The sequence below is a fragment of the Actinia tenebrosa genome, unplaced genomic scaffold, assembly GCF_029948245.1.
Source record: "Actinia tenebrosa isolate PJP-AT-01 unplaced genomic scaffold, QUT_ActTen_1.0 PGA_scaffold1__47_contigs__length_23844297, whole genome shotgun sequence".
Taxonomy (NCBI): Eukaryota; Metazoa; Cnidaria; class Anthozoa; order Actiniaria; family Actiniidae; genus Actinia; species Actinia tenebrosa.
In genome coordinates, this window is record NW_028292578.1 from 20425339 (window position 1) to 20451139 (window position 25801).

The 25801-nt window shown below is 36.0% G+C and overlaps 4 protein-coding genes and 1 long non-coding RNA gene across 6 annotated transcripts; 2 read left to right on the forward strand and 3 right to left on the reverse strand.

Moving 5' to 3' along the window:
• Positions 1-1628: 1628 nt before the first annotated feature.
• On the reverse strand, positions 1629-9264 carry LOC116288931 (flotillin-2a). The gene is made up of 10 exons (XM_089033115.1): positions 9100-9264; positions 8663-8744; positions 7911-8155; positions 7216-7418; positions 6753-6905; positions 6155-6336; positions 5464-5509; positions 4869-5006; positions 4017-4166; positions 1629-3170 (listed from the first exon to the last, which is right to left on the reverse strand). The coding sequence occupies exons 1-10, from the start codon at positions 9146-9148 to the stop codon at positions 3135-3137; spliced, it is 1284 nt and encodes a 427-aa protein (XP_088889241.1). The 5' UTR covers positions 9149-9264; the 3' UTR covers positions 1629-3134.
• A 1387-nt stretch (positions 9265-10651) lies between these two features.
• LOC116288915 (eukaryotic translation initiation factor 2 subunit 1) lies at positions 10652-14748 on the forward strand. The gene is made up of 5 exons (XM_031695780.1): positions 10652-10966; positions 11605-11684; positions 12223-12371; positions 12743-12947; positions 13549-14748. The coding sequence occupies exons 1-5, from the start codon at positions 10729-10731 to the stop codon at positions 13819-13821; spliced, it is 945 nt and encodes a 314-aa protein (XP_031551640.1). The 5' UTR covers positions 10652-10728; the 3' UTR covers positions 13822-14748.
• On the reverse strand, positions 14365-20608 carry LOC116288914 (peroxisomal membrane protein PEX13). Its single transcript, XM_031695779.1, has 5 exons — positions 20253-20608; positions 18588-18689; positions 17496-18044; positions 16271-16458; positions 14365-15909 (listed from the first exon to the last, which is right to left on the reverse strand). The coding sequence occupies exons 1-5, from the start codon at positions 20491-20493 to the stop codon at positions 15631-15633; spliced, it is 1359 nt and encodes a 452-aa protein (XP_031551639.1). The 5' UTR covers positions 20494-20608; the 3' UTR covers positions 14365-15630.
• Positions 19303-23764, forward strand: LOC116288933 (uncharacterized). 2 transcript variants are annotated; one of them, XR_016120155.1, is made up of 3 exons: positions 19303-19537; positions 23153-23404; positions 23629-23764. It is a non-coding gene; the product is annotated as an uncharacterized LOC116288933 (long non-coding RNA). The 2 variants fall into 2 exon arrangements; XR_004196252.2 differs by lacking the exon at positions 19303-19537 and adding an exon at positions 20592-21194.
• LOC116288932 (ribonucleoside-diphosphate reductase subunit M2 B) lies at positions 21792-25499 on the reverse strand. Its single transcript, XM_031695799.2, has 7 exons — positions 25257-25499; positions 24416-24625; positions 24019-24165; positions 23618-23856; positions 23453-23504; positions 22864-23082; positions 21792-22323 (listed from the first exon to the last, which is right to left on the reverse strand). The coding sequence occupies exons 1-7, from the start codon at positions 25392-25394 to the stop codon at positions 22168-22170; spliced, it is 1161 nt and encodes a 386-aa protein (XP_031551659.1). The 5' UTR covers positions 25395-25499; the 3' UTR covers positions 21792-22167.
• Between the last annotated feature and the right edge of the window lie 302 nt (positions 25500-25801).

The following is a 25801-nucleotide window of genomic DNA, read 5'->3' on the forward strand; positions in this document are numbered from 1 at the left end:
TAAGATGCACTTGGTCACGATATATTAGATCAGAAAGGGGCCTTTTGGCCACTATGCGGAGCGAGCAAGGGACTGGATCGAGTTTTGAATTTCAATTTTATCAGTGAGTATAAACATTATGTCATTAGAAAGTATCTCAATATATATTAGAAAGCCTGTGGCAAAGTTGAAAATGTGTCGTTCAAAAGAACAGAGCCTTTAAGCGCGTAATCACAATATCGTTTCCACGGCAACAGTGCTGTGAATATTCACGTTCTTCGTCAATATTCGGGCGGAGATTAGTGCTAAAACTTTAACAAGTATTTTCTAAGCGACCAAGGTAGCTCAGTGGAAAGAGCACCGGGATTCAAACCCTGGAGGTCCGTGGTTCGATGCTCAGAAATTTAAGTTGATCGGAAATGGTTTCAAAAAACCTCTCCCTCTCCCCAATAATATATAGTTGCTATGTTCGTATTAGTGTATATGTAGGTTACGTTCAAGCAAGCTCCGAAGCTCAGAAATGCCTATTAAAGCTAGAAGCAACTAAAGATAAGTCGAAGCATAAATATGGGAAGTATTGTGGGAGCGCTGTTACACTCTGGCCATGCGAAGGGAATCAGTTAAAGCCAAGCCACCCACCATAAAGCAAGCAGGGATTAATAGCAGGGATGGAACCAATGTACCGCGATGGAATTCATCGAAAGTTCATGCGAGTGGTAGTGTAGGGTAGTAGTATCTAATTGCTTAATGATAATATATATTAATGGAAGTAATCATATGCATATAATAGTAATAAATAATAATAGTCTATAATATAAAGATAACCATTTCCGATCACTAAGTTCAAGAGTTGAAATTTCACGGCCTTGGTCGAATTCTTTTCTCGATTTTTTCCAACTTTTGATGAATTTTTTACTCTAATTTACAACTCATTTTTTCAACGATTTAAAGGTAACAACATATAGTAAAGATTGCATGAACTTGATGATAAGATCATTGAAAGTTTCTTTATTATTTTCGCTAATTCTCTTTTTTAATTCACTTTTGCTTATCTTTCCTTTCTTGCTTTTTCCTAATCATTTATTCAACATTCCTTTCTTCCTTTCCCCCCATTTATTTTGTTTCATTTTCCTTCATTCTTCTTCTTAATCGACTGACTCGATACCAAATAAATTTAGGTCCCGTCCACAGCAACGCTTTTTCGTTTGAGAACGCACACTTTTCGATGTGTTATCAGTTTCAGCTCTTTTTTTTTTTTTTTTTTTTTACAGCTTTCCATGTTCGTCTACCCTGGTCCCAGAGGTTTCTTTTAGTTTTTTCCTCTTTTTATCTCTGTCTGAAATTCGCCGCGAAGCAATTTCAGAGTAAGGAAAAAGAAAAAAAAGAAAAAAAAAAATACACAAAACGGAGCGGCCACTTTCAAAGAGACTAAAAGGAAGGGAGAAACTACGAGAAGCCTCTGTGAGCAGCGGGGTGAAGTTTGAGTTTCCGGGCGCGTTATTCTCGCAGAGCCGGAACTTCAACTGCTAGACGAAGACAGTGACCCCCATTTTTTTATTTGCTCTGATTTTATTTCTAAAGCTTTTAAAATAAAATCTGAAGATGGGATCTTTTGCCAAGCGAACATCCTTAATTGAAACACTCTCCAGTTAGTTTTCATATTTTATTGGTACATAAATTGAATAGAAATAGGCTTATGATTTACACACCTAATCAAGTGGATACTACATACTAATGAATATTACCTAGATTTCTCACTTAAGATTATTGTCTCAAATGAGAACAACACCTGGTGGGTTCCAGTGCCTCTCAGTCATCTGGTCCACAGGGAGCACTGAGGATTTCTAATACTCATGGTTCCATGGTAGAACAATAGTGGAATTTAAAACCACTTGTTACATTAAAGCATGGTATTATTTTTTTTGGTAACTTCATTTTTTTAAGCAATTACTCAATATACATATAACAAATTCAGCTTAGGTAAGATCTACTCTCCATATAAAATCCCTAAAACAAACTCATTTACAGGGCCGGGTTGTTCAAAGCTGGATTAGCGCTAATCCAGGATTAACTCTATAGGTCTTATTAAGAGTTAACCCACGATTAGCACTAATCGGGCTTTGATCAACTGGGCCCAGGGTAAAGACTTTCTTGGAGAAAAATAGAGAGGAAATAACTAGATAAGCTGATGCATATTATGATATAAAGCATCAACTAGACAAGCTGAATGTGTGTAGATTTATCAAGAGATTTACAGTGCCTATTACTCCTCCATATGGAGGAATATTCCTATTGTATAGAACGAATTAGATGACAGCTAATGACAACAGCTGTAAATAAGACACATTCTTGTAAACTATGGTAAAACTAGTACAGAATCCTGTACAAACACTCAAAAGCTGCCATTTTAGGTTTTGGACAACACCAAAAATCTACTAAGTAATCAAGCATGGCAACGACTGTTGATCGTACACAAACTGTGTTGTATATTGGATTATAGACTACAAATTGCATAACATATTCCAAGTGCATAAATATTTAAAATTTAAATCAAAAGAGATGTTGTGAATTATTTTTTACTTGTGGGCCTGAGCTATCCAATGGATAAATTCGACTTATTCAGTGGATAAGTCTAATGCTTTAAAACAATAAATTTATCCATCGGATAGTACTACCCACTCTATACAGCCAGGTCCACAAATATAATAGAATTTTTAAAAACGTGCAGCTAAATAACTTTTAAGGATCATACTTTAAGTTAACATGATGTTAATTAACACAGCCATGAATGAAAGAGGTTATAGTCAAAGTAATAAAAAAAAACCCCAAAAAAACAAAAATGTATAAGAAAAAACATCAAAACTTTTAAACAAAAAATGAAGAAAAAATAACAATTTTACACGTTACCATATGGTAACGTGTAAATTAAACCTAAAAACCTCTGGTAAGACAGAGAAGCTAGTTAGAGTATTACTTTGGCCATACTGCTGTGTGACCAAACGTGTATGGAAGACATTGATGATAATTTATGAATACAACTCGTTGTACAAATGAGTAATGATATAAATTTGACAAGAATAAACTTAAAGAAGGGCTTACAATGATATTTTATAAGAAAAATGTTGGTTTTCATTTCATTTTTGCAAGTGTTTCACTTATGCAACCCTTGCTCCAGGGATTTGCTTGAGAACCTGAGAATGACAAACATTAAAAGTAGTTAGTATAAAAATATTGAGAGGAGAAGTGTAAAGAAAAATTTGAAAGCTAGAACCTTGAAATGTTATGGATTAAACCTGAAACAACCTCTGGGCTGATCAAAAGCAGGGCACAGCTAACTGACAGATCAAACCCTGAAACAACCTCTGGGTTGATCAAAGGCAGGGCACAGCTAACTGACAGATCAAACCCTGAAACAACATCTGGGCTGATCAAAGGCAGGGCACAGCTAACTGACAGATCAAACCCTGAAACAACCTCTGGGCTGATCTAAGTCAGGGCACAGCTAACTGACAGATCAAACCCTGAAACAACCTCTGGGCTGATCAAAGTCAGGGCACAGCTAACTGACAGATCAAACCCTGAAACAACCTCTGGGCTGATCTAAGTCAGGGCACAGCTAACTCACAGATCAAACCCTGAAACAACCTCTGGGCTGATCTAAGTCAGGGCATGCTGACTCAGAGATTGAACCCTGAAACAACTTCTGGGCTGATCCAAAGTCATGACACAGCTAGAACTCTCAGATCGAAACTGGAATTTAGCTTGTAAGGTTTTGCAGAGGGAGAAAAATGTGAACCTTTGAATTAAGGAAGACCTAAGAAACTCTACTCTTCACAAGAGGTGAGAGGCCAGCATATTGGAGAAAATTGGAATTTCCAGAAAAATCCTCTGTGGGTGGGTGGGGGACTACACATTATCACATTATATTATAAATAGTTTGGTTGTTTCTTCATGTCTTTAGCTAGTGATTATTTCATTCTTCATGGCATAATCAGGGAGATATTTATAGATAGTAAATGACTATTATTTTGACTTACTCCAGACAAGTCAATACCAGTCAGGGCTTGTACTGAAGGAGGAAGCTGTCCAATCAGCTTAGAGACCTCACCAGTCACACTGTTACCATCATCATTAATGATAACAACATCTTCAATCTTCGACAAGGGTGCAGAAACTTCAGCAGCAATCTATAAAGAAATCAAGGAGGAAGTGTTGAGTTTAAGTAAAAATCAAGGCCATGATACTATATTGTAAATTATCAAGACCAAGGCCATGTTATAGCTTCAGCAGATAAAATAGCCAAGGTCTTGATAATTGAGGGAGAAAAATGTCTCGATAATTATTGATAATTGACCCTAGGTTTTGACATACATATGTTTAATGCTTTAGTGGCCTTCCATATATGCACCCATAGGCCACTTCAGTGGCCGAGATCGACAACAAAAATATCAGCGACACTATTGGCTACTTAAAAGATTTTTCTATCTTCATACATTTAAGTATCTTCCTTTTTATTACCACAGACTTGGATATTAAACATCTGTGTAGCTCTCAATTTTTTGTGTGTGTGGTCATTGATAACATAAATTTCCATATAACTAAATCAAAATCAATCATGGTGGTGATTATGGATGAAGACTCCATTTCGGGTTGGTCACAGAACCCACCCCAGTGATTTCGGGCCTGAGCACTAAAGGGTTAATATAAATAAGATTACAGAAAAAACTGAATACAAGTCATTTTTGATTATGATATTTTAGGTTTCAACTCAATGTAAAGCACCTTGATTATATCTTATAGAAAGGGTGCTATATAAATCATAATCATCATAAATCATTATTTTCTAGATGGAAGAAAATATAATAATCTGTAAAATCTAAGGAAAATACCTTCGGCAAAGATTCCAGAATTAGAGCAGTCATAGCGGCATCACCATACATCTTGTATGCAGCTGCCTTCTGCCTCATACGCTCTGCTTCTGCTTTACCAATGGCTTCAATAGCTGCTGCCTCGGATGCTCCAACCATCTACAATAACAAAGATGAAGAATTTGAGCATAGGAAAACATTTCGTTTATTTCATGGGTGACAGGTCAGGCACGTTGCTAGGACCTTGAAAGGAAAGGTTCGTTTTTCTACCAATCTTAGTTATGCCATATCTTGATAAACATTATATTGCGTTATTGTGTAGATCCAGAAATCATCCATACCCACCCCACAGAGGAATTTGGAATTTCCGAAGAGTAGGTGGGTCAGAGAAAGAACAAAAATTACAGAGTTTGTATGGAAGAAAATTGGAATTTCTGGGGGGTAGGGGGTGTCTTAAAAAAATTCCTCCGTGAGTCGGGTATGGATAATTTTTGGAACTACACATTAGACCTTTTTGCATAGACGTAGAAGAACAAATAAATGCCAAAATACAGGTACTGTATGGAAGAATGGAAGAGGGACCTAAAAGAAGAAGTCTAAGACATAATTTGCTCACCTTAATCCTCTCAGCATCAGCTTGCGCAGTAAGGACAGTCTGTGTTCTACAAGAAAAAAAATGCTATGACAATGTAATTACGACACATAAAAAGCCAATTGTCACAGATAATAAATGAAGTAATACACCTATATCATGCTAAGTGGGAAATATTTACAAGATTTGATTATCGAGAATAGAAATTACTAACAACTTTTCACATCGAAATTTGTGAAATTGAAAAGTTTGGTAAAGATAGCCCTTAAACTGACAAAGATATGAAACTAAGCATTTTTGTAAAGAAAATTACTGTATGTTGTCACGCATAACATGTTTGGTTGGCCTTGTTATCAGGCTGAACACCACATTTCTTTGTAAAATTTCAAGAAAATACTTACTCTCAAAAGTGCATATCCTTGTCAGTTTAAGGGAAATCTTTACTATTAACAATGTGACAAATGTTATAGTAAACTCCCTTTTCTGATAAATCAACTATTATTATAATGTCAAGCTATGGGTGGATGGACGAATTGCTGAATGGATGGGTAGGTGACTAAGTTATGGATAGATAATGGGTGAATCTATGTATGATGGTTGGATAATGGATGGATAAATAAATGATCAAAAAAATGGAAAGACAGATGGGTGAGAATATGGTTGCATGATGGATCGATAAATTAATGATAGATGAATAATAATTATTATTTATTACCTTTGTCCCTGAGCTAGCGTTTCAACCCTGAAGCTCTCAGCCTCTGCAGGTCTTTTGACAGTAGCAATCAACTCTTTCTCTTTACGTTGAATCTCTTTTTCCTCTACTTCAATCTGTTTTCTTCTGTCTACAACTTCAATCTGGATTTCTTCTGACCTGATCTTCTGCTTCTCCTTAGCAGCCTAATTGAACAAGCAATAATTGATCAATTTAGGAATCTCATTATTCTTTTTTTTTATTTTTCATTTTTGGCCTTAACATTACTGGCCAAAATCACCAGCAAAGCAAAGATTCATCTTGAGTTCCAATTTTTGCCAGACACTGTCCAATATTATATTACTCGCTGTTATTTTAAGCCCTGTTTTAAAATTCCCCTCGAACACCTGTAACTCAATATTTTTATTATTGATCCTACATGAAATTAATAGTTGAATGGCAAAATATTTTTATATCATTAGTGTAGTGATGCATCTTGGAGATATAAAAGTTTTATTCTTTCAATATTCTAACGAATGTGAAGTCATAGGTGTTAATGTGCTTGAAATTCGCAATGCACACTTTAAGTTGAATTGCTTGCATCACAGCTTACAGTACTCACCTGTAGTTCATAAGAAAGCTCAGCTTCTGCTTTCCTTGTGTTTACTTCTTGGTCAAAAGCTGCTTTTTGCATCTGGAAATCTTTTGAGGAATCGGCAATGTTGGTTTGAGTTTGGTAGACAACATCCATCTTCTGTTTCTGGCATTCTGCTTCCTGCATGGTAAAATAGGAAAAAAGGCAATAGACCCTTTGAGCTTGGGTATGTTTTTTTCCATTTCAGACCACTTGTCATGCCCTTGACAATAACATTCTTTGTGTGAGTTGTATCCACATTCATGTGTCTTCTCATGTGCAACCATTAAATGACGAAATGATACTCTAGGGAATGACAAGTGTTCTGAAATGGGAAAAACATGCTTAAGAGATCTATTGGATTATGATATACTTTAATAAAACTTTGCCACATCGTCAACCTTGAAGAAAAGTTCTCGTCATGAGTAAAGAAAAAAATGCTCTGACTGACCCTGATTCCTGCATCTCTGTTGGCTTCAGCAACACCAATGTCTGCATCTCTCTTTACTTTAGCTGTCTGTGTTTTCCCCAGAGAGTCAAGATACTGCACTTGGTCAACAATGTCTTTGATAGTGAAGGATAGAACCTCAATGCCCATTCTGCCCACATCTGGCGATGCAACTTCTCTGACCAGAGCAGCAAAAGCTTCTCGATCTATAAGAATGAAACCAATAATTGGTCAGATGGAAAGTCATTTTGTTACTCGGTCAGGTGGATGCAAGTTGGTTGATGGTCGACTGGTTGGACATTCATTCATTCATTCATTCATCCATTCATTCATTCATTCATTCAGTCAGTCAGGTCAGTCAGTCAGGTCAGTCAGTCAGTCAGTCAGTCAGTCAGTCAGTCAGTCAGTCATACAGTCAGTCAGTCAGTCAGTCAGTCAATCAATCAATCAGTCAGTGAGTCTGAAAAGAAATTTCAAATAATTTGGGGTACTTTAACCTATAATGTTAGGGATGCAAAGACTACCTGCAATACATAGTCGCAGCACACAAAAGAGCAGGCCGTTGAATTTTGCTGTGCAGTGCTTTTACACATGCAGAAATCATTTTTCATACATGCAAATGGTATTTACATAGATGCCACATACAGTGCTGTATGTATAACCTGATCTTGAGGTGCCAACATGCTCTGTCTGCTTACCTTTATAGATTTCCTCCACTGTAAGGGTACCCAGGATAGCTCTCAAATGACCCTCAAGGGTTTGCAAGACAACACTCTCAATTTCTCTAGTAGACTTCCCAAGAAACTGTTCACAAGCTGTTTTTAGGAGGCGGGGCTCCGTCATGACCTTCACCTGACAAACACCTGTTACTGTGACAGCAACACCTTGTGATGTTTCTACCATTTCGCACTTAGGGTTTAGTGTCATTACCTCCAGTGATATACTGTAAATAAGATAAATATAACTTGCTACAAAATGGTTTTGAACATACCATGGAATAGCCTTGAATGCAGGAGTTGCTTGTTTTGTCATTCTTATTTCTGCTTTTGTTAACCGACCTCAGAAGTGAGGATTATAGTATATATTTTAAAGTTTTTCATCTGCATATTCTAAATATCTCACTGATATTATATATTTATGCTATTTAGATAGCATATCAGCGCTTAATATGTGTAATAGGAAATCTTAAGTGAATATATTAGAGGCTCTCTGTTACAAATAGTATTTTCACTTTGTTATAACCGCTTAAAGCTGAAATCATTATATAGCTCATCAATGAAGTATAAATATTATTCCAAATGAGCTTATATACAATTAAAAACATTAAAGCATCGATGAATTAGATTTTTGCTTTGGATTAAAGTCAAACAGGAATATTTTGGGGTTGGGAATGAAGAGAGCTCGATGGAAAAATAGCTTTCGAGGCAACAGGTTACAGTTTAATACTTACGCTTGTACATCCGTCACAAAAGCCCAAGCCCATGCCCATCCTCCGATTACTGTCTTCTTGTTCCCAGCACCACAACAGCCACCTAACAAAGGAAAACAAAACCTTAGCCAGACCTACAAAGGTGGATTAAAAATACGGACTCGCGAAGTCTTCGTTGATGGGTGCATTCATGCACAAAATGGTTGACTGTCTTACTCCGTGACGAACGAGCCCTGGAGTTCACTTTAACCAAGTGAAAATGCACCAATTCAAAAAGAATTTAAACAAGAATAATAGAATTCTCTAGAATTTCGTCGATATGTTTAAGAAAACATGCGCTAAAACACTAGAGCTGTGGATAAATATGTTCATTAATGAACAACAAGGCCTCACTACACCAGTGTTCAAAGACCAAAACCCTACAATTTATAAACATTTCGACATAAATAGCACGTTACCAGATACGACGAGGGCTTCATTAGGTCCTACTGTATAGCAATTCCCCATTTTGATCGCCTTTTAGGTTGTTTTTATTATGTTTTGAAGGTGAGTTTTGAAGTTTTCAGTCAAAAGAAAGCTGGATCAAAGAACAAGATCTACGCCTTCACCCTCGACCCAGTCTTCACTCACGATGACAAAACAAAACAGATGTCGACATGTGTGTGAATAACTAAATAAAGCTTATGTAAGAATAAAATGATAAAGAATTAAAATAAATGCAATTCAGCAATATAAGACAAAAAATTAAGACTAAAAACAAAATATGAAAAGTTTAGATGAAATGAAACTATAATCTTACGTAAATTTACAACCAATTCTTTATTTAAGGCTGCGTTCATAATGTATGGCAGAGGAGGGAGGGGGGGGGGGGGGGGGCAGGTGAAATTTAGGGGTATCGGAAAAATTTTGGTAGGAAAAAGGAAGGGATGGGCAAATTTTTATCAGAAAAAAAGGGGGAATGCACAATTTTTGGAAGAAGCTACAAGCCTTGCTTAGCGGGGATCGTATAATTTTGCACGGACTTTTAAGGGAAGGTGTTAAGAAATATTCTGGACATTTCAAATTTTCACCTGCTGCCCCCCCCCCCCCCCCCCCTATTATAAACGCAGCCTAAAATATTGATTTGAAACTCAATATATGTAAGTATGTATTTGAATGATACGATTCATATGTATAAGGTATTTTACCCATAAACTCAAGCGGTCGTCGAGTAGTTTCACATACACATTACGTCATAGACACGAATTTAAAAAATGACATCATAAACTTTTATTATCTTTTGCCGTCTTTGTTTGATAAGCGAAAATAATTTTAAAATACTCATAAGGGACAAAAGTGTGATATCTGTTAGGCAGTAATGATAAAAGGGTAAATTTTTAGCTAGTTGTCTTTTCTTATCTGTTATTAGGCAGATTATTGTGAAACGAAAATATCAATTTTTGGTCTTCCTCAAAACAAAGATTTTAAATTGCAATGAAAACTGAAAAAATTAAATCTCAAAGCCACGTTTTACATTTCACTTTTTCTTGGCTTGATCCGTCCATTACATTTCAAACGGAATGCGACAACGTCTAAAAGCTTTTAGCAGAGGTCCTTTTTCGTCTTTCTCTTTCGTCTTGTCAAACCCTCAAACATTTATATACACATTATGAAGGCTAAAGCTTATAATAATAATAATAATAATAATAATAATAATAATAATAACAATAATAATAATAATGATGATGATGATGATGATGATGATGATGATGATGATGATGATGATAATAATAATAACTTTATTAATGTTTCTATATCTTCTAGCCGGGCACAAGTGCCCTACTAATCGGGGAGACAAAAGCTTGGAAGTTTTAACCAAAGGTTCCATTAAAAAAATGTGTTATTTTTCATTTGGTCGTTACCGAATGAGGCAACACCCTCGCTAACTCTGACGTCATCATCTTTCATGACGTTCTTTGGTCTACCTGTGTCCATCATTACCGTGTAGTCCTAGTAACCTAGTCCCAGTCTCCCTCGTCTGTTCCATTGCATCAGTCTTTTCACATGGTGGATTTTTACTGATCGAAAAATCCGAAAAAGTCTTCAAAATGCCGATCGGTTGTAGGTTTTACAAGCATATCTATCCCGAAGTGGATGATGTGGTGATGGTAAATGTCCGTAGTATAGCTGAGATGGGTGCTTATGTCAATCTGTTGGAGTATAACAACATTGAAGGGATGATCTTGCTCAGTGAACTCTCAAGAAGACGAATTCGTTCCATTAATAAGCTTATTAGAGTCGGTAGGAACGAGTGTGTGGTTGTTATCCGTGTGGATAAAGATAAAGGTATGCTTTATTGATGAATCATTTGAAATTTAAAGGATCTTTATTTGAAAGTTTAACTATAAAAGAAGCACACGTCACGCTAGTGTCTGTCTGTCTGTCCTTTGATAGCTGTCTAACAAAGGGGCAACCAACCTAAGTTTATTCGTTAATGGAATCAAGAAACTAAGTTTTCTTGATTGTATTTGCCTAGTCTCTGCCATCTACATAAGAAATAATTAAATATCACAGAAAACGAAATTTATGCTCAAATTGAACACGAAAAATTTAATTAATGTTTATGCATTGGGGATAGGGGAGGGATTTGGGGCAGTATGACTTGGGGGTTTGGGGGATATAGAAGCTTTTCACCATCAAGTGATGACAGCCATAACAGGAGGCATAACAATAGAGTCGTTCTCCCTTGGGAGAAACTGAATTCTTTGTCATATAAACCAGATTAGACCAGATTCAATTGTTCCTGCCTCCTGTCATGACTGCCATCACATGATGGTGCGAAGCATGTATACACAAAATATAGGGCTCAAGATACTAGCAATGATATTGTATGATTAAAAGTGGGAATTTTTTGCTTTGCGCCTCTGATTACCAGTAAATATAAATTCTAATTCCTATGTGACACATCGTTATGATATTTGCAGGCTACATAGATTTATCAAAAAGACGTGTTTCCCCAGAAGAAGTAAAGAAGTGCGAAGAAAAGTTTACAAAAGCTAAAACGGTAAAGAGAAAATGTGACAAAGTAGAAAGTTATGTACTTACCACTGTTTTGATTGTGCTGATTGAGACAATCTATAAACAAAATGATTACCTAGACTGTATTTCCCACTATACACTTTCATGGTTTACAAACATCGATATCAGGAATCCTTTCATGTTCAAATTTCCCAGCTATTAAACAAAAAATATCTTTACTGAATGCAAGGATTTTGGATTTAACACAGATTTGATAAAACTTGTCTTCAGATATAGCTGAGACATCTTGTTTTATCAAAATCTTTGAGTTTAATCCCAAATGGAGTTATTTTCAACACTTTCTCTTGCATGTCTTAGTGGAGTGGTGATAACTAGTAGAACTAGCATGGACTGAGTCGGTGTTTCTGAATAAAACAGTAGAAAATTGTAGATTATTGGATCACCGTAAAAAGCTTTGTGAAACTGACGTTTCAGACGTTAGTCCTTCGTCGGAGCATGTTTTGATGGAGTTTGACTGAGCTCATTTCGATAATTTCATTGACAAATAAATATTACGTTGCCAGGTATACAGTATTTTAAGACATTGTTCAGAAATCCTGGGATATGAATCAGATGATCAACTTGAAGAGCTCTACGAGAAGACAGCTTGGTACTTTGACCAAAAATACAAAACCCCTGGCAGCTCATATGATGCTTTTAAACTCGCTGTAGCGTAAGTACGATTTTATGATATCTAAATACAAGAAGCATAGGAATTCAGGAGAGTTTTAATAATAAATAATGAATGTTGATCAGAATTCAGGGTTTGCAAAAACATTGCCACAGCTTTCATTGCTATGAGCTGATTGAGACATCAGTTGCGACATGGAAATCATGCAATATTCTACTGTCAATCAAATAGATTATTACACATTGGGTACATGGGAACTACAAAAAGGTGCATTAGACACTAGCCTAAAGATTTTTTTGATTGACAGATGCCACCACTGGGGTGTTGCTCAGCAGGTAGCAATGAAAAGTGGTAAAAGGTTTGCAAATCCTGAATTCTGATCATACTTTTTCTTTGAATATTTTTCAAAACAGAGATCCCGCAGTTTTAGATGAATTGGATCTTGATGAAAAGACCAAAGAAACTCTTCTTGCAAACATCAAGAGAAGACTAACACCACAAGCTGTGAAGATTCGTGCCGACCTGGAGGTGGCTTGTTATGGTTATGAGGGAATCGATGCTGTAAAACAAGCATTAAGGAAGGGACTTGATTGCTCCACCGAAGAAATACCAATCAAGGTAACAGCAATAGCATTGATTTTTTGAAAATATTATTCATTTGGGACACTACAACACTGTCAGTGACTGGTTAACTTTGAAACTTTATGAGATCATACACCGTTCTCATAATGGCTGACAAGTGCACAAAAATGAGGTCAACCAGTCATTAGTTTAGAAGATATAGAAGCACATGAAATGTGTTTATAGGAGAAAAGTATAGAAACTGACATTTTGTTTTGACCTGAATTCGTGCTATCCACCTTTATTTTGTATGAGCAGCCTTGCTCAGCCTTGCAAGATGACTGGGTGGCCTAGTTTTTGTGGGCTTGTCAGCCATTATGAGAACGGTGTTTTAAACTTACTTAAACCATTAGCATGACAGCAATAAAAAAAGCTGTTATATTTTTTGAAAAACGAAAAAATCAGTCTTTAGCAAAAAATCGGTCTTGTTTCCCGTTATGCAAAAAGACATGGTGGTCTTGCACTTTGTCCTTTTCTCTCTTTGTAAGCATGTTACACCTACATTTTTGTTCCAAATTTTCTCTTTACTTTGGCATTTTTTCAGTATTCAAACGAGTGTTCAATTCTGATTCATGTTTGTTGATTTTCTTGATGACAGGTAAACCTTATAGCTGCACCTCTCTATGTAATCACAACTACAACCCTGGACCATGAGGAAGGACTGAAAAGCCTCGTACAAGCAGTAGACGCAATAAAAACCTCAATAAAGAAGTCAGGAGGAGAGTTTACTGAGAAAGCTCCACCTAAAGTAGTGACAGAAACAGATGAAATAGAGTTGGCAAAACAAATGGAAAGGCTTGAGAAGGAGAATGCAGAAGTTGATGGCGATGATGACAATCCTGATGATGAAGAGATTATGGACGACATGTAAACCATGCTACAAGGGAAAATGTCAAATGTACAAGAACAATATCTGAATAACAAAAATCTTACATGAAAATCTATTAAAGCCTTATATACTTGTCTTATGCACCCATGTCGAACTTTGGCCGAGTTGACCTTCCAAAGAAAAACAAGGTCAACTAATAAGATTTGAGAGTTAAGCTTTTGACCAGCATTATGTATTGGAATGAATTTGGACAAGCTGACACTAATGTTGAATGGACATTATAAATCCTTTTGAAGTGTTTTGAAACTGGTTAGAATGTCTGGTTATTTGATGGTGTACTATGCAACAAGGGCACATGCAGGGTTTTAAATAAGGGGGTCACTCCCCATTCAACATATCCATCCCTCCAAAAACATAAATGCTATAAATAATCTACCTTTGGGAAAGGGTGCTGCAGGAACCCCCCTGGTTCTGTTCATGCTTCTTCTGCAGTTTGGTGTAACTGGTACAGTTGTTGCATTTAACAGTCTTAAAGGATGCTAAAATTTCTAACAACAATCCAACCATGACTACATGAATACCATATTTAAGAGCAGCAGTACTTTTATTAGTACTTGACTAGAATAAAATTTTTGATTTGAAAAATCTGAAAACCTTTAGAGTATTTTACTTTCTTGTGAGACAAAAACAATAGTGATTAATGTTTTAGAGAAAACAAAACAAGGCAATAATTTGGTGTCTACTACAATCTATAGGCTACTAACTGCTTCACAGGGAAAGTAAAATCTCATATTCCCTACCACTAATAATTTATTTAACAAATTATATTATTGGTATATTTTCGATTATCAGGCTCGTCACTGTTAGGAATGTCAGCTGGTAAAAGTGGTTTAGTGAACAGCAAAGTACATAAATATTGTAAAGTATGAATTGTTGCATATTCTCAATACAGTTTTACTAGTCTCAGAATTGAAATCTAATGTTGTGTCCTTCATATCTAAACTGCCATGTTGGTTGACTTGGACAAATGATTTTGTCTTGGTTTCTTTCGTTACATCAACCAACATGGCGGACATGTCTTTTGTCCCTGTGCATGTGACGACATAGCTGCCATGTTGGTTGACCTGAACAAATGATTTGGTCTTGGTTTCTCTTGTTATATCATCCAACATGGCGCACGTCTTTTGTCCTTGTGCATGTGACATCATAGCCACCATGTTGGTTGACTTGAACAAATGATTATTTGGTCTTGGTATCTCTTGTTATATCAACCAACATGGCGGTCATGTATCTTGTCCTCTCAATTCTTTTGGGTAGGGATGGAAAGGATGCACTCAGAGGTAGAACTGCTCCAGGAATTGCTAAAAGGGATCTGTGATAATCATAAATATACAAGACTCATCAACAGAACCCAAATTAAAATTAATTCATAGCACTACATACAATCAATAAGATGTCTCTTAAATCATATCTTTTGAGTCAAATGAATAAAGCGTTTTAAAGTTATTTCATTGTGTAGGCCTTCATTAATTTTAACTATTATTTCAAGAAATATAAAACTGCTGCTTATATCTCTGTATCATGATATAAACAGTAGAGTAGTGTAGAGTATGAGATAACCATGCTTATGAACACTAGGCATGGTCAAAGCATTTCTATTGCTTTTGAACAATTTTGCATTACTGTGTGCTCTCTTTTCTCTGATATAAAATTTTAGAGCCAATCAGCACGTGTTATATTTAAATATATTATGATTCAAAATATAACACTTTTTACATTTCTGAAGCCAGACAAGCCTAGGATTTTATGCTTTCATGAGTAGATTGACTGAAAGTTTAGATCTGAATCCAATCAAGTCTGACCATCAGCATCAATCAAATTCATCTCTGAATCGTCTGGCATTTCAAAGTTCATATCATTAAAAGACGGTTCAAGTGAATTGGGATTTGCATCGGTATTTGTTGGTGCATTTGATGCTTCTGTGAATTCACTCCCTAAGTCAGCATTACTGCTACATCTATCACTAGTGGGGTTACAAGTTGAAGGTGTTGCAGGTGGAACTGCTGGTGTTGCAGATGTAGGAGCAGGTCCCTGTGCTTTGGATTTAGTACCACGCTGAAGTCCAAGTATCTGATTTTGAAATGGTAAATAAAGTTAGCTATATGAAAGAGATTTCATTGGTGAAAAAATGACGAGGGCCATTGGTAAATTTTCATAAATATGCAAACTCTGCATCTCCGAGTTGCACACTGAAATTTGGTTTTTCACTGCCACCAGTCAAAAATATGAAAGGTACCGACTGATTAGGTTGGATTGACGGCAGCGAAAAACCAAACTTCAGCATGCAGCTTGCAGACAAAGAGTTTGCATGTTCATAAAAATTGCAGTAATTAAAATCAGTCACAACCATATACATTAGTCATATTATGAATCCTGATTGAAAACTTAAGATATTTATGAGCTCTCAATTCATTTGATGATAAAGACTTACCTTAACATAGTTAGCAGGAACAATTCCCTCCCTTTCTCCATCTACAGTAGCCAACAGCCAACCCCTCAGGCGAGGCTGTCTGTCTTTGGGAGCCATTTTGATAACAGTTCCTGCTGAGACAGACAGTTCATCTTCAGCTTCACCAACAAAGTCAAACTCGACCCTTCCAAGCACATGATCTCCAGCACCTAACGACAGAATTTGAAACAATGAGCAACTAACACTTGGACAAAGAACACTTTACAGATGTTTTACGCTGTTTTTGGCGCTAAATGCTGATTGAGACAAACACTTATGAAAAATTACTAATCTGAAATAGACTACAGTTAATCAAGACAATTATTATATAAAAAAATTGGAATCATTATTAAAGGTACATAGGAACTGTAAGAAGATAATCAATCTCAATCATCAATGAAATTGGTAGCAAACCCATTTAAAACCATGTTTGACGAGTTATTTAAAACCGTAACGATCCTGAAACAACTCCAATAGTGTCCGATTTACATGGGTTCGTGATGCCATATTATTATCATTAAACATCTTATTAAATAAGTGTTAATAGAGACTAGGGGCGTCATGGTTTATGCTGGGGGCATTATGGTAGTACAGACTGGGGCCGTTATGGTTTACGTGGGGGCATCATGACCGGTTACCATCATAATGCAGAATTGTCGTTCTGTAAAACCAATTTTCCACAACAATACTAAAATATTAAACATTTCAGTAGGTCCTGAATCAAACAAAAAAGAAACCAACGACAACAAAGGCCGTTATCATAATTAAGTTCATAGCGGCACAGCCACTCCTGATAATATTGGAATTGCAACATTCAACTACATGTAATTGGTTTTATTATATAGATATCGATGAAATACCAGGTTTTCTCTAGTGTCGAAAACTTGATATCTTTCACCAGTGGAAGATACCATATCTTTCACACGTGAAGATATCGCTGTTGAATTGGCTTGCTATTTTAATAAAGAATTTTTGAGCCTTTGTTTTATTTAAGTTTCATCGATATCTATATAATAAACAGAACATTACATGGCCGCTAGGAGATACAAATTTTATCTTCTGGTGTTCAATTTAGATATCTCACTTGTTCGCTGTGCTCTCTCGCGAGATATCAATTGAACACTCGAAGATAAAATTTGTATCTCCGTGCGCCCATGTAATATCCTCTATATACAGTGAATATATTTATTATTTCAATCATATATACCTGTCATCCAGTCCCTGCTACTATCTTCTTCAGGTGTTAAAGATCTCAGTAGTTTCCAAATGACCCAAGGTACCCCCATCACAACGGCAAAAAACATCACTATAGGCCATGACTTGGTTGCCTTTCCATCCTTTCCTTCGGCACTTGCAGCAGCCACAACAGTCGACTGTGCTTCACTCCAAACCTCATTCTCTACTCCTGTGCTCCTAATTAATCCTAATATATACAGAAGTTTCTTGCACAGGGTTTTCATTGTTTTTACTATTGCTATAGCTCCGATAGCACCGAGTATGTGCGTTTTGAGTCTACTGAAGTGATCAGCAGCACCAAGTACTGCTCTGAATGTGTTGAGCATCGCAAAATGTGTGGATTCCAGCATCATTGAAATCGAACCAAAAGCTTGTACAATGGATTCCACAGATTGGAATGCTGCTTGACTGCTCTCTTCTGCCCTTCGTATGAATGGGCTGGTTTGAGCACCGTATTGGCCACCAATTCTATTGTAGCTTCCATATCCACCAAGGCCTCCTCCATACATTCCACCATAACCTTTGAGCAAGGATTTGTTTCATTAGGGAGCATTCATTTTTCAGGAGGGGGGAGGGGGGAGGTGGGCTGGAGGAATAAACAGTAATATAAAATCTTTAGACCCCCCTTTCTTCTGTCTGCATAAAAACGTGACCCTCCCCTTGAAATTTGTTGGATTATTGTAACTCTTCTTTATGTAGCATCAAATATTTGATAGCCTCCTTTTTGACCGAGTAGAAATTTAATGGCCCTCTCTTGCATTCTTCTGGGCACTAATAGATCACTAGCTATTTAGCTTTCTACCACCTTGTACAACATTCAGATGTCTAGTTTGCATTGAAGTTGTAAACGTCAAGAAATCCTTTTCTTTTACATCAACAGGGTTTAATTTTGGTTTTCATTTCATTGAATAGGAAGGCAGAAGAATTACTGCAAACTGCCTAAGATTGTACATATAACTTTATTGAACCCTGAAACAACCTCTGTGCTAATCTAAGTCAAGGCACAGCTAACTCACAGATTGAACCCTAAAACCTTAAAAAAACTTCTTTTCTTGATGCATACCTCCTCCATACATTCCTCCGCCCATTCCTCCAAAACTACTTCCATACATTCCTGTTCCAAAGCCACTTCCATAGCCACTTCCATAGCCACTTCCATAACCACCTAGCACATAAAAAATAATGTTATTCTTCTTTGTGAAACTCACTCAGTTGGACAACGAGAGCACCCTAAATAGTGGAGGATAACTGCAGTAGTTGAGAGCTGCAGAGTAAAATTAATTTGGTTTTTCGTTGCTGTCAATCAAAACAAATCAGTTGCTACCCATTATATTTTTGACATGTAGCAGACGTAAAAGTCAATGTGTATTTCCAGATATTATCCATACCCTCTCCCTCCCCTATGGAGGAATAGTTTTTTAAGATCCCCCCATCCAGGAAATTCAAATTTTCTTCCATACGAACTCTGTAATTTTGCTCTTTCTCTGATCCCCCCCCTCCCCTATAGGCCTACCCCTTGGAAATTCCAAATTCCTCTGTGGGGGTTAGGTGGGAAGTATGGATAATTTCTGGAAATACAATATCACAACAAGCCGTTAAAATGTCTGAGTTTACATAATATCAAAAACAGCATTTGCAACATAAAATAAAATCAATGTACGTCAACAGATTATGCTTTTTGAAAAATATGTGACATACATTATCCAATAACTGATAAAAAGTAATGAACATATCTTATAAGAGGTTGGGCTTCATGGCTTCTTATATGATACTGTAAAGGAAGGCTTATCAGCCCCGCCCACGAACACTTTATTTTTGTATCTATTATTAGTTACGTCATATCCTTAACGTTTCACTTAGTTACAACACGTCTCAATTCCACTTAGCGTTAGTATTAGTGTATGAAGTCGACGAGAACACATCTATTCGTGATCAAAGAGTTTAGAGTAGTTTTTTAGTTATCTTTGTTGGAGCAATAACCTATATCTTAACCTCGGCAAGCGGGACTGTTATGTAAGTACGCTTTGTTTCTCATAATAAGTTATAGTTTAAAATGCATGACTGGAAGCCCACTATACCTATGGGTGTGTATTATATGTTATCACTTTACGCGTAAGGGCCTATAAGTTTATGCTACATTTATAGTATTTTATTCTCAATGTAATTCATCTACGCTAGAATATTATGTTAGTTTTCTATGTTTATTGTGATTCTCTTTATCATTCTTTGTTAAGCATGCATTTACGTAATGGTATGATTGGAATGTTATGCAGGTTTCTAGTTTAGTAATTAAGTCATGCCCTTTGTATCATTTAACTCTAGTTTACGACAAGTTCTTGGATTGTAATAAACTTCAATTCGTCGTCAAGTGCTGTCCGTAAAATTATTCCCGAAATCTCCTCAATTACTCGTAAGCCCGTTCACGTGCGATAAAGTCGTCGTATTATTCGTCCGTGTCGGCATTTACAGATACCGTAAGTTCATTGTGTAATGCCAGATAATATAACTTTTTTTTAAAGACGAAAAACTACCAAACATAACACTTTCTTTAAAAATCTATAGCATTTGCATCCAAATTCAATACTTACTAATAAAAGCTTTTTCACTTTCATTTCTTGTGCAAAGATGAATCAAAAAGAGATCGTGACATTACAAGTCTGGTGATGTTGTTGATGTTATTTCGTAACAAGTAAAAAATATTCAACAACTTTTGGGTACTTTTACTAACCATATCCTCCGTACATCCCGCCATAACCACCCGTACTTGCTAAACCAGATCTCTGTGGTCTACTAGGTACTGGTGGAGGGTTCCTAGTGTTGTTTTGTACATCACAGCAAGAACCTTGATTCAAAGCATTTGGACGATTACCATACGGGACCGAAGGACGAGGAGTTAGTGAGCTACGAACTGGTGTGTTCGCTCTGGAATTCACTCCAGCACCTTCCCATGGTTTCATAGGAGCGCTCATGATGTTTTTATGGTGTATAACTAAGAAATTTTAGAGTAAAGACGATGAAAATTTACGATTTTAGGATCCATAATTCCATCATGGCTGCTCTGTAGACTCGGTGATCCACTCCAGAGTCCTGGGGGAAACCACAGGAAGCCCAAGTCCTTTGTCTGCATCAAGTTTACCCAAGGCCAAAAAAAATTTGGTAGATCTCAAAAGCTGTTTTTTTGGTAGAGTGCTTTTAGTCTCGCTGTTGAAAAGTTAGATAAATTTATCTAACTTAGATAACTATTTAGTTGACGTCACCTAAAATAGTAAAAGTGCACCAAATAGAGGTCATGCTAATCCGGGGTTTGTTTTACCAGAGATTGAGTGAATAGACATTCATTTGTATCATCGTTTCTCCCCCTGATCTCAGTAGCTGTTTATTCGTAGTTTCAAATTTGTGACGTCAGCTAAAATAGTAAGTAACTTATCTAATTTAGTTGACATCACCTATTCAACAGTGAGACTAAAAGCACTCTAGCTTCTACTTTAAGATATAAATTCTGATCTAAATTCGTGGAATTTTTAGGAATGGGAAAAATCTCTCCCTCCAAAGCTGAAATTAATGATCACAAGATACCACTTTGTTTTTACTTCAGGGTTTTATTACATGTAATCTACATGCCTTAGTTGGTAAAACCAGCTACCATCAAGTCAAAATGTAAAAAGACCAGGTATAGAAGTATAGTTCAACTATGAACTGTTCCACTACACAATTTTCTGCACCAGTATTCTTCCCTATGGGTAACCAAGTTACCCTTTTACTTACAGTGTGACATGGCAAACTTATTTTTTTACTAGTTAGCCAGACATCTCAGGACAACCACAAAAGTTAATATTTAAAATTAAATAAAGAAATAAAATTAAATAAATGGCTAGAAAGTGATACCCATTTTGGTCCCTTTGCTGGTTAACACTACATTTTCATAAATAATTGAAACACTTGGCAGGAAAGGATTTAACAACATTAATAAAAAAAAATTGGGTGGCCACGGTTAGGCATGTCGCACTGCAAGACCTAGTTTAAACCAGCATTTGTTGAGAAGCAGACTACCCCTATTCTGTCTTCAACAACCTTTATTCCCTTTTAGTTTTCCATTCACAGAAATTATCATCAACATATGGAAAATGTTGTATTTTAAACATTCACAGTAATAATTTCACATCAATAAAAATCACAAGATTCCAATCTAAAAACTCTTTATTATATCAATATATATTTTTAAAAATATGAAAAAAAATTAGAAAAGCAATACTAATATATTTACAATGAAAGTGCATAGAAAAATAAATATTTGATGCATGTACAAATTACATTCACAAGCTTAAGTAACAATGAAAATAACTATAGATTTATTAGAAAAATCACTTCTTTTCACTTAAAAAAATACTTCTAAAGAATAAAGAAAAATCAAAATACCTAGTCTTAAGCCTTTATAAATTCTTTAATATGTATAAAAGTGCTTAAATCTAATCTTGTGTTGCAATATGTACAATAGTTTACACTAAAATCTTGAGCATCACAGAAAATGACTAATTGCCAATTGGATTAGCTGGCTAAATAAATCCAGTTTAATGTAGCCAAAAGATTTCTAATCTGAATTAGTCAAATAACTTGATTTCAATTAAGGTATTGAAAAAATATCTTTAGAAATCTGCATTTAAAGTAAAAACATTAGCTTCTTTGTCTTGGTTCATCACTCCACTCCTCTGATATTCTCCTACTCTCTTCTCGAAGAAGTTTGTTTTGCCTTCTAAGGAGATGTTTTCCATGAAGTCAAATGGATTTTCAACATTGTATACCTGTAGAAAAACAACAAATTTAATGTTTAAATTTAAATTTTATGTATATAATTTAGTCCTACTTGTTGGTGAAAGTGGGAAGGGTGGGTGCTGTGCACTGCTTCTTACCAATGCCACCTGGGTTTGAGACCTGCCGGGCTCAGTGTCATATGTGAGTACAGTTGTTTGTTGGTTCTCTATGGATTTTCCTCCCGCCACGAAAGTCAACTTCTAAATTCTAAATCAATCTATCAGCTGCCTTATCAATAATTGTGTTGCAATCCCTGTTAGGCATCATGTCAACCACCTAGGAGTGGTGTTAAATGCAGTAGATTTAAAAGTGAAAAAAGCTAAATATTTCATCTATGCATGCATGATTTCAACAAGTAGAGAAAAACCACACTAGAATGATTTTCATATGACCGTGAAAGAAAATAGACCATTTAGTTTGTATTAGTTGATAAAGAAAAAGAAAATCATTGGTTTAGAGTCTACTACTAACTATTAGTTTGCCTATTCTTTCACGATCATATGAAAATCACTCTAACAAAAAAAAGTTACCTTGCTACATTGTAATGCTACTAAGAGCCTGTCAGCTACAAACTCTATGTACTGCCTCATTAGTTCACAGTTCATTCCTATCAGTCTGACTGGAAGTGCAGATGTCAGGAACTCTTGCTCAATTACTACAGCATCTTTGATAATCATTTTGATGGTTTCTTCTGATGGTTTGTTGACTAGATGCTTGAACATTAGACAGGCAAAGTCACAATGCAGACCCTGGAGTATAACACATGAAATATTTAATGAATGCAAACAAGCTTAATGTTAATTTTTGTTTTGATCATAGGAATATCTTCCCTTGGTAAAAAAAAATACTGCCCCAGCTGTGGAGGTATGGATACTTTCCTTCAGATCTATACATAAAGCTCTTAAACTTTGAGCTTAAAGGATATCTGAAACTTATGGTGATCTAAGTCAGGGGAAAAAATTGAATTGGGCCTTAGCATGTTGGCAGAGGAAGAGAAACCAGAGAAAAACTCTTATCACATTTAGTACTAAGTCCAGGAGTTTAACCCAACCAAACCCCTGGTGGTAAAAGGTAAGTGCACTATTGCTATGCCATGATTTTTAAATTTTAACAACTCACCTCATCTCTACTAATAAGTTCATTTGAGAAAGTAAGTCCAGGCATAAGTCCCCTGAAATCAACAAAAAAGAATATTAATATGATACTATGTTTGTGGATTTTTGGTATTAATTATTTACGAAATGTCGGGACACAGAAAAAGCAAAGACATTAACTCATCATTACCTTTTCTTTAGCCAAAAGATTGCAGCAAAAGAACCAGAAAAGAAGATCCCTTCCACAGCAGCAAAAGCAATAATCCTCTCACCAAAGTTTGCTCTTTCGGGGTTGATCCAGTCAAGAGCCCATTGAGCCTTCTTCATGATGCATGGCATTGTTTGAATGGCATTGAATAGACGCATCTTTTCATCTGTTTCCTTGATGAGGGCCTCAATCAGGAGACTGTACATCTCAGAATGAATGTTCTGTTAATAAATTGACAAAAATTACCTTAGCTTTTTTTAATTATAATTGAAATTTACTCCTTTGCAACGAATAAAAAAGATCAAAGAGGAATTTGACCAGACAACAATCATTGACTAGCCAAGTTTCAAGGACATCTTAAAGGAAGAATATAGATATCTTACCTCAATAGCGATTTGGAATCCATAAAAGCACCTGGCTTCAGGGATCTGCACTTCTTGACTGAAACATTCCACCAGATTTTCATTTACAATGCCATCGCTGGCTGCGAAGAATGCAAGCACATGGGATATGAAGTGACGCTCATCATCCTGAAACAAAATGCAGAGCAAATTTTATCAATACCCTGAAACAACAGAATAGAAGCACAACTTACCTACAAATTTAATTGGAATTTACCATATTAGGTTAAGCAGATGGAGAAAAACCCTGGAGTCAAGGGAGGGGGCTTATAAACTCTCTCACTCTAGAATTTGTAACTGTTGTCCGTCCACCAGGGTAGAAAATGGCCCCAAAAGGATTTTTATAAACTTTGTAAAGAAAAGTACAACTTATTCTTACAGTGAGCTTAGCCCAATCTCTCTGATCGCCAGCCAAGTCCACCTCCTCTGCTGTCCAGATTGAAGCTTCTGCCTTCTTGTACATATTCCAGATATCAGGGTATTTAATTGGAAGAATCACAAATCTATGTGGGTTCTCTCTTAATAGGGGCTCATCTTCAGTGTTAAAGGTTGGCTTTTTCTTGGTCTTTGGTGGTGTTCTTACAGATACCTTATAATCAAAAGAAAAGACTTATGTAACAGAGATTTACATGTTATGCAATGTTCGGGTTTACAAAGGACACAAAGAACTCTTAACGGTTTTCATACACGCTTATATTTTATGCAAAAAAAAAACCAGAATATTTTCTTTAGGAATTGAAAACAAACTAAAATGGATTTATTTTAAGTAATTCAATTAAGAATGTAGAAGAAGACGTAAGCAAAAAGACATCTATTTGAGAAGAGAAGTATATCGAGAGTGTGGTTGCAGTTGGACTTTGGTTTGATACTCCCGCCAAAACTGCTCAAGTCGTTGCCCACTTCAAAGAAAAAACTCAAAGTTTTCCCAACCAATCCTAGTCTTTGGATGTATTCTTAGTAAGAATAAGAGTTTAACACTGTAATTTAGAATTTAGAAGTCGTGAAAATTTAGGACTAGAGTTATGGAATTTCCATGCCGAAGGATTCCGTTTCAACGTTCGCGCGCCAGAATTTCTTTGACTCTTAAAGAATACTTATTTTGAAGCTTAAGAAAGTAAATTTTTAAATGAATTTGAAATTATTTAGTTCTTAAGGATGAATCTTTCTTTTAGATTTAGCTTCATTTTGAAATTTTTTTAGAATTTTTGCGTTATACTCACCTTGAAGTTCGTGTTCTCCTCATCTTCGGTGGTAGTTGGAATAACAGAACTCGATTTGTCGATCGAGATTTTCTTCAAACCATCTTCTAATTTGTTCAAGTCGTTGTTTTTGAGGGTGTAGTTATCTGAACCAAGCATTTTGAATTGAAAATTAGACTAAAAAAGTAGAAAAATAGCTAAAAAACTAGGAGATATAAAAGTACGTATACGTGCTAAACTAAGAGAGAAGCGAAGGTATGATTCAAATTTGAAGCCAAGCGAAAATTTATATTGAAATTCGCGCGCTAGAACGAAACCAGCCAATCACGTTCGCAGGAAACCAATATGTGCTGCAATGCTATTGGCTTATGATTTCGCGGGAATTTCGAACAATACATTCTTCGGTTGCTTGTTGACAAGGCAGAGGTGCGCATGTTCTACTTGTCCTTATTAGGAGGACAAAGGGATTAACTTGGCTTTTGGCGGCAAGTTTGAAAATTATTTATTTATGCAAAATTAAAATTCTTAATCCACGCGACTAAACGCGAACAAAAAAGCTTTTACGA

What these genes read in the sequence shown, in the direction of transcription:
- LOC116288931 (XM_089033115.1), bottom strand. Translation starts at nt 9,148, where the DNA reads ATGGGGAATTGCTATACAGTAGGACCTAATGAAGCCCTCGTCGTATCT. An exon ending in TGAAGCCCTCGTCGTATCTG is followed by an intron (nt 8,745 to 9,099) that starts GTAACGTGCTAT and finishes TTCCTTTGTTAG; the next exon opens with GTGGCTGTTGTGGTGCTGGG. An exon ending in ACGCTAGCTCAGGGACAAAG is followed by an intron (nt 5,510 to 6,154) that starts GTAATAAATAAT and finishes TTTTTCTTGTAG; the next exon opens with AACACAGACTGTCCTTACTG.
- LOC116288915 (XM_031695780.1), top strand. Translation starts at nt 10,729, where the DNA reads ATGCCGATCGGTTGTAGGTTTTACAAGCATATCTATCCCGAAGTGGAT. An exon ending in AGTTTACAAAAGCTAAAACG is followed by an intron (nt 11,685 to 12,222) that starts GTAAAGAGAAAA and finishes TTACGTTGCCAG; the next exon opens with GTATACAGTATTTTAAGACA. An exon ending in CCGAAGAAATACCAATCAAG is followed by an intron (nt 12,948 to 13,548) that starts GTAACAGCAATA and finishes TCTTGATGACAG; the next exon opens with GTAAACCTTATAGCTGCACC.
- LOC116288914 (XM_031695779.1), bottom strand. Translation starts at nt 20,493, where the DNA reads ATGAGCGCTCCTATGAAACCATGGGAAGGTGCTGGAGTGAATTCCAGA. An exon ending in CGGGATGTACGGAGGATATG is followed by an intron (nt 18,690 to 20,252) that starts GTTAGTAAAAGT and finishes TTTATGTGCTAG; the next exon opens with GTGGTTATGGAAGTGGCTAT. An exon ending in CGGAGGAATGTATGGAGGAG is followed by an intron (nt 18,045 to 18,587) that starts GTATGCATCAAG and finishes CCTTGCTCAAAG; the next exon opens with GTTATGGTGGAATGTATGGA.
- LOC116288932 (XM_031695799.2), bottom strand. Translation starts at nt 25,394, where the DNA reads ATGCTTGGTTCAGATAACTACACCCTCAAAAACAACGACTTGAACAAA. An exon ending in AGGAGAACACGAACTTCAAG is followed by an intron (nt 24,626 to 25,256) that starts GTGAGTATAACG and finishes TTTGATTATAAG; the next exon opens with GTATCTGTAAGAACACCACC. An exon ending in TAGCATTACAATGTAGCAAG is followed by an intron (nt 22,324 to 22,863) that starts GTAACTTTTTTT and finishes GTTTTTCTACAG; the next exon opens with GTATACAATGTTGAAAATCC.